Below are 18,564 nucleotides of genomic sequence, written 5' to 3' on the forward strand. Positions count from 1 at the left end.
ATGAGTGTACCTTATGAAGAGATAAAATACCTACTATTTTTATACTCTTCTACTTATCAGAATTAACTAAAAATATACCATTATATTTGTTCTTCTCCACTTGGTATATTAACTATCTTTTTGGACATTTTTATAGTGACTGTTTCCTTTTTGAATATCACTTCAGAGTCATGGATTTTAAAAATTCACCTTGTTCTGATTAATTATATTATTTTCCTTTTTTTTTTTTTTAAAGATTCTATTTATTTGTTTGAGAGAGAGAGTGAGAGAGAGAGAGCACAAGAGGGGGGAGCGGGAGAGGGAGAAGCAGACTCCCCACTGAGCAGGTAGCCTGATGCGGGACTCGATCCTGGGACTCCAGGATCATGACCTGAGCCGAAGGCAGTTGCTTAACCGACTGAGCCACCCAGGCGCCCCATTATTTTCCTTTTTTAAAAAATTAAAAAAAAAATTTCGGGACGCCTGATGGCTCAGTCAGTTAAGCGTCTGCCTTCGGCTCAGGTCATGATCCCAGGGTCCTGAGATTGAGTCCCGCATCGGGCTCCTTGCTCAGCGGGGAGCCTGCTCCTCCCTCTGCCTCTGCCTCTCCCCCTGCTTGTGATCTCTCTCTGTCTCTCTCTCTCTGACAAATAAATAAAATCTTAAAAAAAATTTTTAAAAATTTAAAAAGATTTTATTTATTTGAGAGAGAGAGTGAGAGAGAGCACGAGTGGGGCTAGGGGCAGAGGGTCAGGAAGAGGGAGAAGCAGACTCCCCACTGAGCGGAGAGCCCGATCCCAGGACACTGAGATCACGACCTGAGCCGAAGGCAGGTGCTTAACCGACTGAGCTACCCAGGTGCCCCTATTATTTTCCTTTTGATGATCAAATTGTCACAGTATGTCAGGTGGGAGCATTTTAAGACGGATTCCTTTGCCTTTTCAGCGCTACCTTATACAGTTTTAAAAAAATATCCTTGCTTTTTGTCATTAACAACATGTTCCAGGCCTAGAGTTATTTAAGACATGGAGCTATTTATTCTCCAAGGAACACTGAGTTCTATTTATTTATTTATTTATTAAAGATTTTTATTTTTATTTTTTTAAAGATTTTATTTATTTATTTGAGAGAGAGAGAATGAGAGACAGAGAGCATGAGAGGGAGGAGGGTCAGAGGGAGAAGCAGACTCCCTGCTGAGCAGAGAGCCCGATGCGGGACTCGATCCCGGGACTCCAGGATCATGACCTGAGCCGAAGGCAGTCGTTTAACCAACTGAGCCACCCAGGCACCCCAAAGATTTTTATTTTTAAGTAATCTCTATACCCAGCAGGGGGCTCGAACCTACAACCCCGAGATTAAGGGTCACACGTTCCACTGACTGAGCCAGCTAGGCACCCTTCCACCTGAGTTATTTAATCTAATTAAATTAATTAATTAATTAATTTTTAAAGATTTTATTTATTTATTTGAGAGAGAGAGAGAGAGCGCGAGCACAAGTGGGTGGAGGGGCAGAGGGAGAGGGAGAAGCAGACTCTCCGCTGAGCAGGGAGCCCAAGGTGGGGCTTGATGTCTGGACCCTGGGATCATGACCTGAGCCGAAGGCAGCTGCTTAACTGGCTGAGCCACCCAGGTGCCCCTCCCCCATGAGTTATTTTAAAGGTGAATAATATTTGAGGCAAAGATCCTGGTGCTAAGAATGCATATCAGATTTTTCCTGATGTTGTTTCTAGGCTACTTTAATGACAACATTTGAAAAAGTTATTTCTTTTGAAAACCACAAATTCACATTGGTATTTCCTATTTAATTCAAGCATTACTAATTTCCTTTTTTATTTGACTTGAATATACAAGCTTACATTTATCTTCTCAACAACATACCTGCCTGTAACTTGTAACCCCTGATCCCAATTGTAATGGCATCTTGTCTCTTCAGTGATCCTGCAGTTTCTCATTGACCATCATTCTCTAGTTGCTTTACTGATAGGCTCATCCATGCTGGGAGAATGGGACAGCTCGGTAAGACAGAGAGATTTTAAAATACCAGCAGGAGAGTGGTTGAAGGGATGAGTCATAGCATCCAAGATAACAGGAAGTTTAAGAAAGGAGGACAAGACAGCACAAATCAGGAGAAAGAAGAGAGGCTGAGGGATCATCTGGAACAGGTACAGTGAAGGAAGCTGAGAGAGCTGCGAGGTGACCGTCAGAGTGTGGAGTGGCTGAAGTTCAGATCACAAAGGTGGAGCAGTTCTAGGAGGTGGCCTTGTCATTGACACATTCCATGCCTGGAGATCTACACTTGCTCACATGTGACTTTCTACCCCTACCTCCAGCTGTCTAAGGAAACTGGGTACACCCACTCTTGGCTAGAGCGAACACACACACCCCATCTCTTGGATGGGGAGGGGAAGGCCAGAGTCCATCTGGGACCTAGCACAGATGGATACCCAGGTTCACTGCCTGCTGGCTGTCCCCATGTAAATGAAATACGTATACCATGTTCAGGCTGGGCACCTGCCCTGCCTGCCTCACCAGCCACAGGCTCCGGGCCACTCTGTGGTCCTCCCCGCACTTCTGCTGGTGCCTAAGCCTCCTGCCCTAGCCCACACGGTGCTGGCTCAGCTTCTGATTGTGCTGGCCAAGATCCGTGATGCTGGCACACCTCATAGGAAGGAGCCTGCAGGGTACACTGAGGCTGGTCCATCTGGGCCCCGGTGGGGGCCTGTCAGGCTCACCTGGGCCACCTGTCCCCAAATAGCACTGAGTGGAGAGCTGGGGGTGGAGGAACAGGAAGAGCAGAGTCTGCAAAGTGGCACAGACCTCCCTATCTGCCAAACCCCACAGGCACAAAGAGCTGCAGTGGGAGGCAGGGGGTGGGAGGGGAGGTAAGAGGGGCCAGGTCCCCAGACACCACAGCTCTACTCTTCACTCTTCACCTTGGGTGTTAGGCACAGGGTCCCATGCAAGAAGGTAGAATACAGGCAGCCAGAGGGAGCCTCTCTCCTACCCCAAAGAAGCTGCTTCTGGGGCAGGAGAGGGCAGAGGGCGGAGGTCAGAGGTCAAGGGTTAGATTCCAGTCCTTGAAAAGCTTGAACCTTTAGAGTGGGAAAATGAGGAAGCCAGAGAAGCTTGAATATTTCCAGCCACCCAGTAGGTTCCCCCGACGCAGGCGCAGGGACACCCGGTCCCCTGGGTCCAGGGGCAGTAACACAGAGCTGGTGGCTGCCTCTCGAGTCACATCAGGGTCGTTGGCAAAGGCTGAGATGACAGGCCATGTGTTCAGCATCAGGCTCACCTGGGGAGGTGAGCCCAGTTAGCACTTCTGCCCAGCCCTTGTCCCAAGACCCCCCACTTTCCTGAGGGCTGCTTTTTTTCTCCAGCTCCTAAGGGACTCTGTAATCCTGGGAACTTGGGGCTCAGTGCACTCTTGTAGGAGGGCTGAGAGGTGGCCAGTGTTGTCCTCTACCTCCTCCACCCTCTCTGCTAGGCCGGTCCTTTCCGCCCTTGCCCCTGCCAGCCCCCCACCCCACAGGTCAATGGAGGGTCTACCGAGGAGTCACAGCTGGACTCCACTTGTTCACCCTCCCTCCCCTCCCCTCCTGAGCCAGGACAGGGCCCCAGCCCACAGGTCACCTGAACAGTTTGGCGGTTGTACACCTTCACCACATGGAACCGGAAGCTATAGACACCACGGACAGGGGCCACGAAGGAGCCTGAGGCCCGGTCAAAGCCACCACCCTCATTTACCAGGACCTGTGGGAAGCAGACTCTGCTGAGTGGGGCTCGGGGAAACTACTGGGCTGTGGGGAGGAAAAGTAGGGGTGGCAAGAAGACAAGAACAGGAGGAAGGCCCAGATTCAAAAGAAATGGTGAGAAAGGGCAAGGAGGGATGTGGGTAGGAGTGTAGGGAAGGGAGATGGGCAGTGGCGCTGAGGAGCCCCTGGTCACAGTGGGGGGCTTTTCCTTAAGAGCAAAGTGGGTTTGGGCAGTTGATTCCAGGTCCTTACAGGTCGTCTGGACAAGGGTAGGGGGATTACCTGGTCGAAGTAGATGGCCCCACTGGTGCCATTGCTGATCTCTCCTGCTGGCTCATGGTGGTGGCTTCGGACTGCGGCAAATGCCACTCTTCCAGGGGGCGCCTCTCCCAGGGCTGCTCCCCCAGGCCCCCCTGCAGCAGCTCGGCCAGGCTCACAGACCACCAGGCACTCACCCTCCAGGAGGACAGGCTCTGCCCCCTCTTGGGCCCACCCGCACCCTAGAGCCAGAAGCATCAGGGCCAAGCGCAGCCTGGGGCTGGGTAGGAGACCCGGTAGCCAGTGTCGCTTGGCTCCCAGCATGGCTGAGTGGCTCTGTGACCCACAAGTCCTCCTGTCTTCTGCCCCCTCTCGGTGTTCCTTTCAGTTTCCGCTTCTGGCGGACTCTCACTACCTCTCACCCTGCTCCTCAGCCCTCTCTCTGGGTCTCACTGTTCCCTGGTCTCAGCATGTCTCTCTCCATACCTCTCTGTCCTGCCTCTCTCTCCCACCGTCACTGCAGTTCCCTCCTCCTTGGCAGGGCATGAAGTGACAGCAGCAGTTGGGCTCGAGGAGGGAGAGGAGGGATGAAGCAGCCAGACAGGAGGGCTACAGCCAGAACCCAGGGCAGCCCTCCTGGAGAGCACTGAAGGCTGCATATGGGACGACAGAGAACTTGGTGTGTTCGTAAGAGTGTACATGTGCCTGTGAGGACGTGTGAGTGCCCGTCGTGTGTGTGTGTGAGTGCATGCGTGCGCAAGACAGCGCTACAGTCCCTTACTTCTCCTTGTTCCTCCCCTCTTCAAAATCCCTCGCTAGTCAACAGCCCTCAGTGGCCCCTTTCCGCTCTTGGAAGAAAGCGGGCGCCCTTGTCTTTTCCCTACAATTGTTTTGGTGGAAAGTGCTTGGGCCAACGGTGTCAGTATCTTGTGACCGTGGGCCAGTCTCTTTCTCTCCTTGGTCTTCCATATCTTCATCCGAAGGTAATGGATTAGTCCCTTTAAGGCCTTCTTCACCTCCAGCTCTCAACGAGTGGCTTTTCTCTCCCGAGAAACAGCTGCTCAGAAGGAGCGAGAACCCAGACTTGCGCGGAAGAGCCCATCAGCCAGGCTCGGACGCGGAGCCCGGGGGAACTGCGGGCGAGTGGGCGGGCCGGGGAGGCGGGGCCGGGGGCGGGCCGGGGAGGAGCCCGGCGGCAGGCGCGCGCTAGGGCCCGGAGCCGGCCCAGCGCGGGGTGGGGTCTGGCTGACTCCACCCCGGGCCAGGAAGTGACTCAAAAAACTGTCCGAGATGTGAAGACAGGTCCCAGTTGGGTGAGGACTTCGGGAAGGCCCGCCCAGATTCGGCCCTCCCCCCGCCCCCCGCCCTTCTCCTCTGGGCCTGGGGCGCGGGCGAAGCTGGGGGCGGCAGGCTCCGAGAGGCGCCGGCGGGACTGAGGCCGAAGCGGGCGGCCGAGGCGGGTAGGCTCGCTCTCCCCCGCGCCCGGGCCGCGGGAGCCGAGCCGGAGGCCCCCGTGCAGAGCGCGGCCGGGGGGAGGGGCGGCGGCCGCAGGCGGCTGTGGGCGGTACCCGGCCTGGCCCCTGGGCCCCGAGTGGGGCCGTACCGCGCCGGAGAGGAGCGGCGGACAGCGGAGGGAGGGGGAGAGGTGGGAGGGGCTAGAACCTTGGAAATGGCAGACCAGGGACTCGCGAGGACATCCCAGCTCAAGCCCCGGTGAGGATTCGTCTTTAAGAGGCCGCTTTGGACCCGGAGACTGCAGAGACCCCGAGGAGAGAGACTGTTTTGTCATCTGTTCACTTCTGGCCTCCAGACCGAGCTGGAGCCCCCCACTCTTCCTGCTTAGGGCCCTGGTCAGCCTTTTCCAGAGGCCAGATGCCCATCCCCAACAGGCAGCCTTGTTTGCCCATGACTTCGTCTCGGAGAGAAGACCCCGTTCCGCATAATCTGACATTCCCTTCCTAGATGGACCCAGGGTGTTTACTAGATGGGTAACTAAGTGCGACCTGTTGATAGCTGGTGTCGGCTGGGAGACCAAAATTTGGGTTGAGGGGACGAGGAGGCTCTGAGCTGCCTTCCCTCCTTCCAGGGCTGGGTGGCCAAGCAGCCATGCCTACGTGGGGGGCTGGCTCGCCGTCCCCTGACCGCTTTGCTGTGTCCGCGGAGGCTGAGAACAAGGTGCGGGAGCAGCAACCGTACGTGGAGCGCATCTTCAGCGTGGGGATGAGTGTCCTCCCGAAGGACTGTCCTGAGAATCCTCACATCTGGCTGCAGCTGGAGGGCCCCAAGGAGAATGCCAGCAGAGCCAAGGTGAACACCCCTCTCTGCCCCTTCAGGGAACAGTGACTCCCTCCCCTGCACAGAGGCAGAGGAGAGGAGGGGCTGCTGGGGAGGATCTCCACTCACTCCTTGGTTGTCTTACTGGCAACCTCAGTGGCTCTGAACTTTGAGGGACTTTGCAAATCTATTTCTGTGGAGTTTTGGTTTCATTTCAGCCGTGATGAGCCAGTTTCTGCCAAGACTTAGCGACAGGTGATTCGCTCAAATCAGTTGTGACTGGGAGATAATCCAGTTGGGCAAGCAGGCCCCACCAAGGAATTCAGTGGGGGATGGGAAGCCAGGCCACATTGCTTCCTTCAGTCAGAGGTTCCAGTACAGCTCCACCACCTACCAGCTCTGTGACAGAGTCTCCTATTTCCTTATTTATGGAATGTGAATAATAGCAGTGTCCACCTCATTGGGCTTATTGTGAATGAGATAAAGCATGAGTTCAGCAAAAGTTAGCAATGACAGTCATTATGATGGAAATATGTAACACACATACACGCATAAATATTTAGAGAGACAACCTTGTTAATTATAATCAGTTAATTATAATAGTACCTTAAGTTGAGTCAAGTTCTAAATGGAAATATTAGCCATAGACTATCAGCTGAAAAGGGAAGGAAGTGGATTCTTGATCCCTTTTTAATCCTTACCTTTGTCAGGATCTATGGGGCTCCATTGCTCTGCCCAGGCGTCTTGGAGCTTGGGGTGGGATGCAATGGGCTTGAAGAGGCTACTGGGCCATGTAGAATTCCAGCAGTCCTTTTTCCCTCCCCGCCCCCCCCCCCCCCCCCCCCGCCCATTCCTCCCCCAGGAGTTCCTGAAGGGTCTTTGCAGCCCAGAGCTGCAGGATGAAGTCCACTATCCACCCAAACTGCATTGCATCTTCCTGGGAGCCCAGGGCTTCTTCCTTGACTGTCTGGTCTGGAGCACATCAGCCCACCTCGTGCCAGGGCCCCCTGGTTCGCTGATGGTCAGTGGCCTGACCGAGGCCTTCGTCATGGCTCAGAGCAGAGTGGAGGAGCTGGTGGAGCGGCTGAGCTGGGACTTTCGGCCAGGGCGAGCCCCTGGAACCTCCCAGTGTGCTGGAGTGCTGCGAGACTTCTCGGCCCTGCTGCAGCCCTGTGGGGATGCCCACAGAGAGGCCCTGCTGCAGCTGCCCCTAGCTGTCCAGGAGGAACTGTTGAGCCTGGTGCAGGAGGCAGCCAGGGGGCAGGGGCCTCAGGCACTGCCCCCCTGCGGTGGGGGGAGCCCCGGCCCACTGGGTGCTCAGTACCAGGGTGTCAGAGCTCCCTCGAGTGAAGGCAGGGAGTCCCTGGACCCTGGACCTACGGGGTGGCGAGAGTTGAGGGTAGAGAGACAGGTTATGGAGCTGGAGGGAGGGAAGCAGGGTGGTCCCAGGGAGATGGATTTGGGGTGGAAGGAGCTGCCTGGGAAAGAGCCTTGGGAGAAAGAAGGGGCCTTCAGATCACAGTCAGGAGGAGGAATGGCAGGGCAGGTACGGCCCCTGCCAGGAAAGGCCCTGGGCAAGGAGGGGGTGCCTCAGGACAGAGGAAGGTCGGTCTGTGTCCAGGGCGAGCCTCCTGGTGCCCAGGGCCCCTGTCAGAGGGCAGCTCAGCCCCGGGGAGCCTCCCTCCTGCAGCGGCTACACAACGGGAAAGCCTCACCTCCAAGGGTGCCTAGCCCTCCACCTGCGCCCGAACCCCCGTGGCACTGTGGAGACCGAGGAGACAGGGGAGATAAGCAGCAGGTCGCGGCACGAGGTCGTGGGTCTCCGTGGAAACGAGGCTCGCGCGGGGGCAACTTGGTGACCGGCACGCAGCGTTTCCAGGAGGCCCTGCAGGACCCTTTCACCCTGTGCCTTGCCAATGTCCCCGGCCAGCCAGACCTCCGTCACATTGTCATCGACGGCAGCAATGTGGCCATGGTGTGAGTACCCGGTGGGCTTGAGGATCTGGGCTGGGGGGTGAGAGGGATGATCCGAGCAGAGTTCCTGACCCCGAGTGGCCCCTCTGGGGCCCCGGAGCGCTGACCCCTTCCCGCCGCAGGCACGGCCTCCAACACTACTTCTCCAGCCGGGGCATCGCCATTGCTGTACAATACTTCTGGGACCGGGGCCACCGGGACATAACCGTCTTTGTGCCTCAGTGGCGCTTCAGTAAGGATGCCAGGGTCAGAGGTGAGTTGGGCCTGGTCTTTTGTAACCTGGGATAGGCCCCGCTTTAGCCTGAGGATAACCCCGTTGTGCGCCTGTGTTTCTCTAGAGGGCCACTTCCTGCAAAAGCTGTATTCCCTCAGCCTGCTCTCCCTCACTCCCTCCCGAGTCATGGATGGCAAGAGGATCTCCTCCTATGATGATAGGTACTTGCTTCTCTCCTGGCCCCCGTCTTGAGATTCCAGGAACACAGTGGGGAAACTGAGGGAGAGACAGAAGCTCCTGACCCCTTGTGCTGTCTCTAAGCCTGGGCAGCGGGAAAATGGCCAGTCATTCCTTCATGGACCTGTACGAACGGGTCAGTAAACCTGCCCCGCAGGCGTGATGAGACAGATGGTGGACAGCCGTGGGTGTCCATTCATTCATTTTTCGTTCCTCAAGCTGAATGCTGCCTTGTATTTATGTAGGCTTTCCTGTCTAGAAAATCCTAGTTTAATGGAAAGCTGGTGACGTGGGTAACTGACAAGTACCTTCTGACAACCCACATTTCCAAACATGTAGAGAAATTCCCCAACGTTCTGGAAGCGCCAGGGTAAATGTTCAAAATCACAAGTCAAATGAAGAGACACAAGCCATGCATTCTAAGAGTATACAAAACATGTTCTGATAGAAAGGTCACTGGACTTAGAATCAGAAGATCTGAATTTGAGCCCCAAGTTGTACTATTCATTGACTCTGCCCGTGGACCAGTCTCTTAGCGGGCTAACCTCTGTCTCGGTCCTCTTCATTTGGTCACCCTCCTTGTGAATATCAAAAGGAGCTGAGGGATGTGCTTGCCTCACTCAAGGTGCTAGGCAAGTGTACAGTGATATTCCTTAACTGTTCACAGACCCAATCAAGTGTGGCAGTGGGTCTCGTCTCTGTCCTACAGAACCGCAGACATAGGGTAGGAGTGGTGACCTCTCTTGACCAAGGCTATTACATGGCAAAGGAAAAGTGAGAACTTAAAACTGCCAAATTGTTTAAATGAAAAACGAAGGGCACATTCCCTCCCCAGAGTTTATACAGTGGGGAAATGGGCAGATTTTAAAGATTTTATTTATTTATTTCAGAGATAGGGAGAGCAGCGGTGGGGAGTGGGTGGTGGAGGGGAGGAGTAGAGGGAGAGGGACAAGAAGACTCCACACTGAGCGCAGAGCCCAGTGCGGGGCTCCATCCCACAACCCTGAGATCATGACCTGAGCCAAAATCAAGAGTCGGACACTTAACCGACCGACCCACCCAGGCGCCACAGAAATGGGCAGGTTTTAAAACCCAATTAACCAATTAAAAAATTTTTACTACTACAAGTTCTTTATTCTCTAGGATTTTCAGTTTTAAAGAAAAACTAGTTTCCAACTATAGCGCTTATATATTTTGTCTTTTCAAACAACGTTTCCTCCCTAACAAGCAAATGGTATTCTACAAAAAGGCAGTTCACTTTCTCCCAATGCTCTTCTGTTTTATGTCTAGATTTCACAGATTATCCAAGATATGGAACCTTTCCACACCAGCATTGACACAGAATTGAAATTGAAGAGCGAGTCAGTTGCAATGAATTTTAAAGGCACGTGTCTGTACAGCTATGTAGGTCCCAGTAGGCAGACAGCGCAATGCGAATTTGGAATTTTGTCTGGTTACAGTGAATGACACGGTGGTGCGTGGCGTAGGCCCACGGAATGAGTACTGCTGAGCAACAGATGAAGTAACACGATAGTAAAATACCCTTAACCAGCAAATGCCTTTTGTCTATCCTGTGATACCATGGATACACCTTCATTTGTTTCCCAGACAGAAACTCAGAACCAGACATGTTACACTGAATCCTGATTACTAGTCTCCTGTGTGCCACACTGTCTTTCAAATACTGCCTGCTCACTTAGCACCTAGCAGTAGGCGCATGGCCTGCAGGAGGAGGTGGGGATGCTGGGAATTAGGGCGGGCCTGATCATTGACTTCGGAGCCCACACAAACCCTAAACCAAACACAGTGGCAACTTGGAGGAAAGGGAGCCCCCTTCTAGTAGGAGTTTTCTGGGAAGGGAGGGATTTGCCAGTTTTTTGTCGATTGAGGACTTGGGCTAGGCTGCATCTTTTAGTTTCTAAACTTGTTAGAAAAGACCCCCATCCACTGCCTCATGAGTCCTATCCCAGTCTTGTGGAGTCAGAATTTCTAAAGTGGGGCCCAGGCATCTCTTTTTTTTTTTTAAAAGTTCCCTGGTGATTCTGTTCATCAGTGCGGTTAGGGAAGCACCTCCAGATGGAGGGAATAGTTTGAGAAACATGGTGGCAGTCAGCACAGGACATGTTTGGAGAACGGGGTGTTATCTGATCATTGATTTTGGCAGAGTTGAAAGTTCATTAGGAATACCAGGAGAGATAAGGCTGTAAGGATGGCTCGAGCTGGGCTTAGAAGGCCCTAGCTGCCAGGCCTGGGCATGTGGACTTTACTCGGTAGATAAAGGGCAAGCAGGGGAGAGATTTGTTGAGGGGAAGGCAGGAGAGACTGCAGGGTGGTGAATGGTTGGGGTCAGGGGACCCCCTTATCAGGAGGCTATGCGGTGTCTCAGCTGCAAGGGTAATGGTATGACTGGAAAGGAAGGGGCAGAGTGGAAGGCTTTTCAGGAGAAGAACATGATAGATCTGTGACTGACTGGTGGGGTAGGGTGGAAGAAGACTGCGCTGGAGCCAGATCTCACTGTCTCTCACTAATGAGGCACAAAGTGTTGGGTGGAAGATTGTGGTAGGTGGAGGGGATGCTATTGGGACACCATGCTGGCTTCATCTTTGTTTCCTCTCCAACCCATGGCACCCAAATCTGGCAGGCACCTGGTGGCTGGGTCAAGGTGAGGTGGGGGGCCAGATCTCCATCCACAGAAGTGGGTCATGGGAGTCAATAATACTCTTTGGGGTTGGGGCCTTGGAGAATGCCAGAACGGCTGCTGTGATTTTTGAGACAGGTTCATGGTGAAGCTGGCTGAAGAGACCGATGGGGTCATTGTCTCCAATGACCAGTTCCGGGACCTGGCGGAGGAGTCTGAGAAGTGGATGGCGATCATCAGGGAGCGGTGAGAGAACAGGGCGTGTACTCAGACCTTTCTCTAAACCAGTTCTGCTCTGCCACCGGGTGAAGACTCTGGGAAGGGGCTTGATATGGTCTCGAAGGATGGTGGCCAGTAGTTTTCTGGTGGTGCTGGTCTCAGCTGTCTGGCAGGTTCGTCAGAGCACCCCTGTGACCATATGTTTTCTTTCCGCACCCAGCCTGCTGCCTTTCACTTTTGTGGGAAACCTCTTCATGGTTCCTGATGACCCGTTAGGGCGAAATGGCCCCACGCTGGATGAGTTCCTGAAGAAGCCAGTCAGGTAATGCCCCACATTCTCCCAGGCAGCCCCCAGCCTTGGCCCTCTGTCTGCAGGGGCCTTGTAGATCCCGAGACTTGGGGGCAGGGTGACCTCATCTGGGCCAGCTTGCTTCTGTACTGGTTGGTTGCTGTGGGCCTGGCATTTTAACTGCTTTTCAGGGCATCCTGATCTAGGCCCTCCTGGCTGGGAGGGGCGCTTCCCCTAATCCATATTTTTGGTGGATTATTTGGAACATGGTTGCTTTTACTTACAGCCAGTTGTATTCCACACACCCTCTGCTGGACTATTCCGTAAGCGATCACTGTATTAGACTAGAACTAGATCATAATAGTGACAGGCTTCACCTTCCTGGTTCTAAAGGGACCGGTCTTCTCCCCTTCAGAAGTGGCTTGATGCTGCCACTCAGTGGTCAGCTTGGGGAACATCAGGACTGCGTCTTCCACCGTGGCCCCAGCCCCACTCCTAAGCCAGGAATAGGCCGGGCCGTTACCTGGGAGGCCCACTGAGCTCTCGCTTCCCCCCAGGATGCTCATCAGCTCTTCGTGTACCCTCTGCTTCTTCCCAGGGCACAGGGGGCTTCTAAGGCTCAGCATCCTTCCAGGGCCTTCGCAGAACCCGGTCAGCAGCAGCAGGGGAGAGAAGAGGAGGAAAAAGGCAGCAGTGGCATCCGGAAGACCCGGGAGACTGAGCGGCTGCGGCGCCAGCTGCTGGAGGTGTTCTGGGGCCAGGATCACAAGGTGGACTTCATCCTGCAGCGGGAACCCTACTGCCGGGACATCAACCAGCTCTCTGAGGCCCTGCTGAGTCTCAACTTCTGAGCCTCCCCTGCCTGACTGCCTGCCTGCCGCCCGGTCAGCTTCAGCCTGGCCCAGCTCAGCTCTTTCTGTGAGGGTCCTTGTGCTGCTCAGACCCTGACCTAGACTCACTCTGAGTTGGTGGGACTTGATCTCATCTTGAGTCGGGACCTCAGATAGCTCTCAAGAGGTTCTGCTCAGCCTTAAGTTCTCAACCTTGCCATAGCACAGGGTTTCTGTAGGGAGTGGGGACCTACTGGGAAGAGCAGGTCCTGGAAGTGGGGACTGCCGGCTCCTTCAAACTGAGTTGGGGATGGAGGCTTGGGGGGGTGGGTGGGGAATGAAGAGCAGGTGGCAAGGAAGCGAAGTCTTTCCTCCCCCTTGGCTGTGGCTCTGGATGCCAGAGGGACAGTTGCTTCCCAGGCCTGGCTGGGCTGCTGGGTTCATCGAAGGGAATGCTGGGCCCTGGGGAGGCCCTGGGGAGGTATTATGGGGTCTGGGTCACAGTGGGGCAGCAGGTTGCTGGTGGAGAAGGCACAGGGAGGGAGACTTGGCTTCCGGTCTCAGCTATGTCTGTCTGTGACCTTGATGGAGCTGCTTGGCCTTTACTTCTGCTTGTAAATCAGGGCTAAAAATGCCGGCTGGGAAGAGAAATGAGAACACAGCGGAAAGCTCCTCGGAGGAAAGGTACTTGCATCAAGTCTCAGGTGTGTCTGTCTGTGGCTGCACAGGCTGCCTAACCAAAACCTCACTTTGCCAGAGCTGAGGATCCTCTGTCCCCAGGGCTCAGGCCCTTGATTTTAATTAACACTGCGTCCTCAGTATCATATGCCCTGTAATGGCTGCGTCCCTTTTGGGCAACCCCCCAAATCCACATTTACAAAACAGTTAATTAGGGGTGACTGTTTGCATTACCAAAATACTCTCAGGGTTCCTGTAAATGGCAGCTCTCCTGTTGCGTTCAAGTGTTTACAGATGAACGAATGTGTCAGAAAGTCCCCGGTTAGATGCACTTGCTGAAATGTTGAGCGTTCACCAGACTGATGAAGCCATGCTCTGCAATGACAATGTTAATGTGATCTGACCCCAGCATTTTCTCTACAGAACACATATGTGGCATAAAGTGAGCCCCACTTCTGCTGTGTGTGTGTATGTGTGTGTGTGTGTGTGTGTGTGTATGGGGATGGGAGGGTTTTCAGAGGTTGTTATCGAGATGAACCAATGATCTGGAAAATGAAAACCGAAGAATCCCAAGTCGAAAGGAAAGTACCTCACTGGCCACCAGATCAACCACTTACATAAGAACATTGCCTCTCCATCCTGATTCCTACATCCTGCCCTTTATCTTTTTTTTTTTTTTTTTAAGATTTTATTCATTCATTTGACAGAGACACACCGAGAGAGGGAACATAAGCAGGGGGAGTGGGAGAGGGAGAAGCAGGCTTCCTGCCGAGCAGGGAGCCTGATGTGGGGCTCAATCCCTGGGATCATGACTGGAGCCAAAGACAGCTGCTTAACTGACTAAGCCACCCAGGCGCCCCTCCTGTCCTTTATCTGCTTAAAGTCCTGTGCAGGGAAACGGACAACCTCCAGGTCGCACATTCATCCGTGGACAGCACTGGTCAGTAGACCTTCCTTTAGCGCAGCCCCCAAATACGCTTTTCTGTTACTTCTACCCTTGAGATGGGTCAGTCCCTCAGGAGCCCATCAACTTCCTTGAGATGGGTCATTCCCTACAGAACCCATCAACTTCCTAAAGAGCACAAGACCAGATAAAGAAGTAGGACAGGTGCCCCTGGATTCTGTGCTGTCTGGGCTCTGTGGTAGGTCCCGGGACATGGTCCTTTTCAGGCTGTCACTTCTCCCTGAGGCACAGCGAGTTGACTACTGCCACCTCAGTTCTTCGTTCCAGCAACCAGTGTGGGGAGCTGGATGATGCTGGAGAGTCTCTGGGTCCCGGTGTCTTCACCCCTCCTCCCCATTGCTGCTTTATACCACTAGCCTGTATTGACCTGAGCTGGGGTCAGGTGTGTTGGAAAGAAGCTAGTTAGGGGGTGACGGTGGCTCAAAGACAGCCCAGAGTCCTCTGGGAATAAGGAGATTGGTTAAGATGGCCCAAACTGGGGGCTAGGGGAACTGTTGGTTAAGTTGTGGCCGATAACCAGGGCAGGCGGCCAGGGGTATCATCTGCCCTTTTGTGCTAGGGACCCTGGTTGCCTGAAGTGGCCCCAGTCAGATGAGAGGCAAGTCCTCAGCTTCTTACAGACACGGATGTTGGCTTTGTCCTACTGCAGCTTGATGACCTAGGATCAACGTGTGATTGCTTTATTCACTGCTGTTCAGTGACAGACTGAAGGCTGTTCTAGACTGGGGCCTGGTCTCTTCTTCTGATGGCACCCTAATATTAGGCACTGTGTGGACAAGTATGCAGGATGACCACAGAACCCACTGTTAATGGATCATCATTTCTCTCATTTTCTAGTCTCCACCTTTATTATAACCTCATGCCCCAGATTTGTTACCAGTTTGGCAATGGAGGGACCAAGAAGGGAGATGTTGCCCATTATAACGTTCAAAGTCCCACATAGGGGAAAGAGTCATCTGGCATTTTCTCGGACATAAACTCCAGGAGAGTCTAGGCCAAAGGAGCAAACCAAAGCCTGTGAGATAATTTATCTTTATTGCCTCAATAGCAGAGCATTCTACACAACATAAAGGATACCAGGGACAGTAACGGAACATGTAGGGAAACCAAACTTGGAAATTCTTTTACAAGGAGTTGAAGAGGTTAAGGACCCAACTTGATGAGACTCCAACCTTGACACTGTGGACAGTCTCTCAGTTAAATAAGGTGGAGCAACAGAACAAAGAGAAGGAGGGCAGGGAGAGGAATCACTAAGAACCAGATGGTTTCAGGTCTCAGAGGAGTACCCGAGCCTATTCACAGTCTCTAACCAGGAAGCTTCCGTAGAGGGGCAGGCCTCAGGCCCTGCCAGGAGCCTCTCTACTTAGGCTACGACTTCCTTCAACGCAGCCCCTAACTCTGGGAAGGAATACTGGTAGCCCGTGGCCAGTGTCCGCCGTGGGACCACCTTCTGGCCCTCCAGCAGCATGACTGCACGCTCTCGTCCAAAGACCGCTTGCACTACCACGCTGGGGAGAGGCATGAAGGCTGGGCGGCCCAGGGCGGCGCCGAAGGCCTTGGCAAACTCAGCATTTGTAGTGGTGGGGGCTGGAGCCACTCCATTCAGGACCCCCTGCACGTGGCTTGCTTCAGCGGCATGGGTCAGGATTCCTGCCAGGTCCCTGATATGAATCCAGGGGAAGAACTGGTGGCCTGGGCCGATGGGGCCCCCCAGACCCAGGCGGAAGGGCAGCAGCATGTGTCCGATGGCACCACCCCCACGGCCCAGCACAACCCCTAGAGCAGGGAAGGACAGCACGGGAGGCTCCTCAATCTCCAGGCTGTTCCACTGTTCCTCCCGGTCTCCCGTCCCCATGCCAACTTAGTTCTCTCTGGGGCTTCGAGTCCTCCCACCTGCAGGCTGGCCAGAAATGGCAGCCTCCTCTCACACTCTGGATGCTCAGCTCCCCTGACTCCCCCAGGCCCCCAGCCCAGGGAAGACATTCCAACCCTGTCTGATACCCAAGCCCCTGGTTCTCACCCGCGCGCACCACCACCTGGCGTGTAGACGCTCCAGGAAGCCTGGCTGCAGCTTCCCATTTGGTTACCAGGTTGGAGAAAAAGTCAAAATCCCCTCCTGGGCTGTCTTCATCATACTCTGCAGTCAGGCTGGGCTGGTAGTAAGCTGCTGGTGGAACAGCACTGGTTTGCCCCAGTGTCCTTGGTCCTGCCTGGCCCTTGGCACCCAATGTTCCCCTTGGTCTCACCCTCCCCAGCCCCTGGGATCTTCCCATGGGAAGACAGAGCCATAGCTATTTTCCCTTTGAGCTGCTCCATGGGTTGACCCGTTGCTGCCCTGGGGTAACTTACCTTTAATTGCAGGGCTAAGTTGAGAGGCTGCTAGAGTGTAGTGGTTAAGAGCAAAGACTGGGGGCCAGGCTGCCTGAGATCTACTCTTAGCTCCACCATTTATTAAGCCTGTGACTTCAGGCAAGTTATATAAGCTCTCTGTTGGCATCTTTAAAATGGGAATCATTTTCTAGCGTTCCTGTGAGGATTAAATGCTTTAATACGTGTAAAACACTTGGAGTAGCAGCTGACATATGTTCTATGGTTGTTTGCAATTATCCCGTCCCAATGGTGAAATACAAGAATGAGGAATTCTGTTCCTAAAGAACTGTGCCGTGACAAGCAAGGGACTTGGGAGTAGGTGGGACTTTTCCCGGCATCAGGAGCAGTGCCACTATCCCCTCTTCCTCTAGGGATCCCCATTTCTCAGTGAAAGTACACAAAGGTCAGAAGAAACATGCATGGATGGAGGGCCTAGGAAGTTCTGTATTTGGAAAAGACCAGCGCTCTGGTGCATGTAGAGCTAGAAGGGCCTGAGCTTGCCCCTCACTGCAACCTCTCTTCCTCTGGCTAATATAAAGGGTGGTGATTTGGGACATACCTACACCAGTGACTAAGACCCAGGCCTGGGGGGGTTGTGGGGCCTTGTTGATGGCTCTAGCCAGTATCTGGGTGGTCTCCAAGCGGCTGCTGAGAACCTCTTTTTGGAAGGTTTCATTCCACCTGCAGGAGAAACAAAAAGGAAATGAGCCACAAACATACCCCTTTCTCTTTCCCTGGGGCTCATCCAGACCCATTTCTAGCAAAACCTTGCATTGTGGTTTAGAGAAGTGGTCCATCTTTCCTGGAGAAAGAAAAGGCACATATTTTGGGCATCCTGAGTTATAAGTGAGGATGAAAGTCAACGGCTGAGAGGGCAGAAGGGCAGGTGGGTGTGCAGGGAGGAGTGGGGCAGGATGAGTAGTTTGGGATTGGAGTTTAGTTCTCCATCTGGACATCTCCATTCTCCACAGCTCATCAGGGTCACACCGTCCTCCCTCTGCTCTGAAGGCTATCAGCTTCAGGGCCGTGGCTGACCTTCGGAGAGGGTTGAGGATGTTCTCTCCCGCCAGGTTGACAGCGGCATCGCAGCGGGGCAGCCCCGACTTAGCAAGTTCATCCTGTCAGAGAAAACACAGTGCTGGGGGGTGGGTGTGGGGGCTCGCCCTGCGCCGCCAAACCAGACCGTCCCCCAGAGCTTCCCGAGGATGGACATACCCACGTGATCCGATCGGGCCCCGGTTTTCGGGAGACCAACGTCACTTCGTGGCCCCTGGCTTTCAGCAACTGGGTTAGGGCTGTCCCAATGAAGCCCGTCCCGCCACCTGGCCAGAAAATACGAGGTATTTATCCTCTCGAGGTCGCCTTCCATCCCCGCTTGTGGCCCCCTCCTCTGCTGCCATCCCATCTGACTTCAGACTTTTGCCCTCCTTCTCGCCCCCTCCCCGCGATGCAGAGGTGACACAGGTCACAGGGACTGGGGAGTTTCGGCTTCCTGGGGTAGGAGGCCAAGGCTGCTGCACGATCACCTGTGCACGTTTCACTGCCCTCCCTCAGAAACTGCCTCCCACCTCTCAAGCTTTGTTTCAACCTTTCCATAAGCCCGCCCCCGACTCTCCCTTTCTGCCCTCCCTCACCCACAAGCACCCGCATAGCGACCAGGACCTAACGCGCTTGCGCAAGATTTGGCGGCGGCAGTGGGGGAGCCCAATCTTGGAAGCGACTACGTCCTCTGTGCGCATGCGTCTTTCGGGAGGCGCGCTCCAATGGGGGGGCGGGCAGGATGGAGACTGGGCGTGGCCCTGCCTGGCGACCCGGAAGAATTCATAGAGAAGGCCGTATATTTCATTGCAAGGAGTGGCGGGGACGGGCGGGGGGCGGTGGACATAGA

General features: G+C 54.1%; 3 protein-coding genes across 6 annotated transcripts; 1 reads left to right on the forward strand and 2 right to left on the reverse strand.

The window, feature by feature from the left end:
* Positions 1-2,944: 2,944 nt before the first annotated feature.
* On the reverse strand, positions 2,945-4,463 carry CBLN3 (cerebellin 3 precursor). Its single transcript, XM_045901955.3, has 3 exons — positions 4,014-4,463; positions 3,610-3,729; positions 2,945-3,271 (listed from the first exon to the last, which is right to left on the reverse strand). Exons 1-3 carry the CDS (start codon positions 4,311-4,313, stop codon positions 3,074-3,076), a joined length of 618 nt encoding a protein of 205 aa, XP_045757911.1. The 5' UTR covers positions 4,314-4,463; the 3' UTR covers positions 2,945-3,073.
* An 848-nt stretch (positions 4,464-5,311) lies between these two features.
* KHNYN (KH and NYN domain containing) lies at positions 5,312-13,801 on the forward strand. 2 transcript variants are annotated; one of them, XM_064570890.1, is made up of 8 exons: positions 5,317-5,449; positions 6,076-6,296; positions 7,126-8,240; positions 8,360-8,490; positions 8,576-8,672; positions 11,465-11,572; positions 11,766-11,867; positions 12,433-13,801. In XM_064570890.1, exons 2-8 carry the CDS (start codon positions 6,096-6,098, stop codon positions 12,683-12,685), a joined length of 2,007 nt encoding a protein of 668 aa, XP_064426960.1. In that variant the 5' UTR covers positions 5,317-5,449; positions 6,076-6,095; the 3' UTR covers positions 12,686-13,801. The 2 variants fall into 2 exon arrangements, with proteins under 2 accessions (XP_064426961.1, XP_064426960.1); XM_064570891.1 differs by lacking the exons at positions 8,360-8,490; positions 8,576-8,672 and having other exon boundaries at positions 5,312-6,296.
* A 1,523-nt stretch (positions 13,802-15,324) lies between these two features.
* On the reverse strand, positions 15,325-18,425 carry SDR39U1 (short chain dehydrogenase/reductase family 39U member 1). 3 transcript variants are annotated; one of them, XM_045900635.3, is made up of 7 exons: positions 18,311-18,425; positions 17,892-17,998; positions 17,712-17,794; positions 17,333-17,357; positions 16,553-16,685; positions 16,327-16,470; positions 15,325-16,082 (listed from the first exon to the last, which is right to left on the reverse strand). In XM_045900635.3, exons 1-7 carry the CDS (start codon positions 18,324-18,326, stop codon positions 15,670-15,672), a joined length of 921 nt encoding a protein of 306 aa, XP_045756591.1. In that variant the 5' UTR covers positions 18,327-18,425; the 3' UTR covers positions 15,325-15,669. The 3 variants fall into 3 exon arrangements, with proteins under 3 accessions (XP_045756591.1, XP_045756590.1, XP_045756589.1); XM_045900634.3 differs by lacking the exon at positions 16,553-16,685 and having other exon boundaries at positions 17,236-17,357; positions 18,311-18,424; XM_045900633.3 differs by lacking the exon at positions 16,553-16,685 and having other exon boundaries at positions 16,327-16,473; positions 17,236-17,357; positions 18,311-18,424.
* Between the last annotated feature and the right edge of the window lie 139 nt (positions 18,426-18,564).

The sequence above is a fragment of the Mirounga angustirostris genome, unplaced genomic scaffold, assembly GCF_029215605.1.
Source record: "Mirounga angustirostris isolate CCGP_5_RB_7025 unplaced genomic scaffold, mMirAng1.0.hap1 SCAF_9, whole genome shotgun sequence".
In the NCBI taxonomy this organism is placed as follows: Eukaryota; Metazoa; Chordata; class Mammalia; order Carnivora; family Phocidae; genus Mirounga; species Mirounga angustirostris.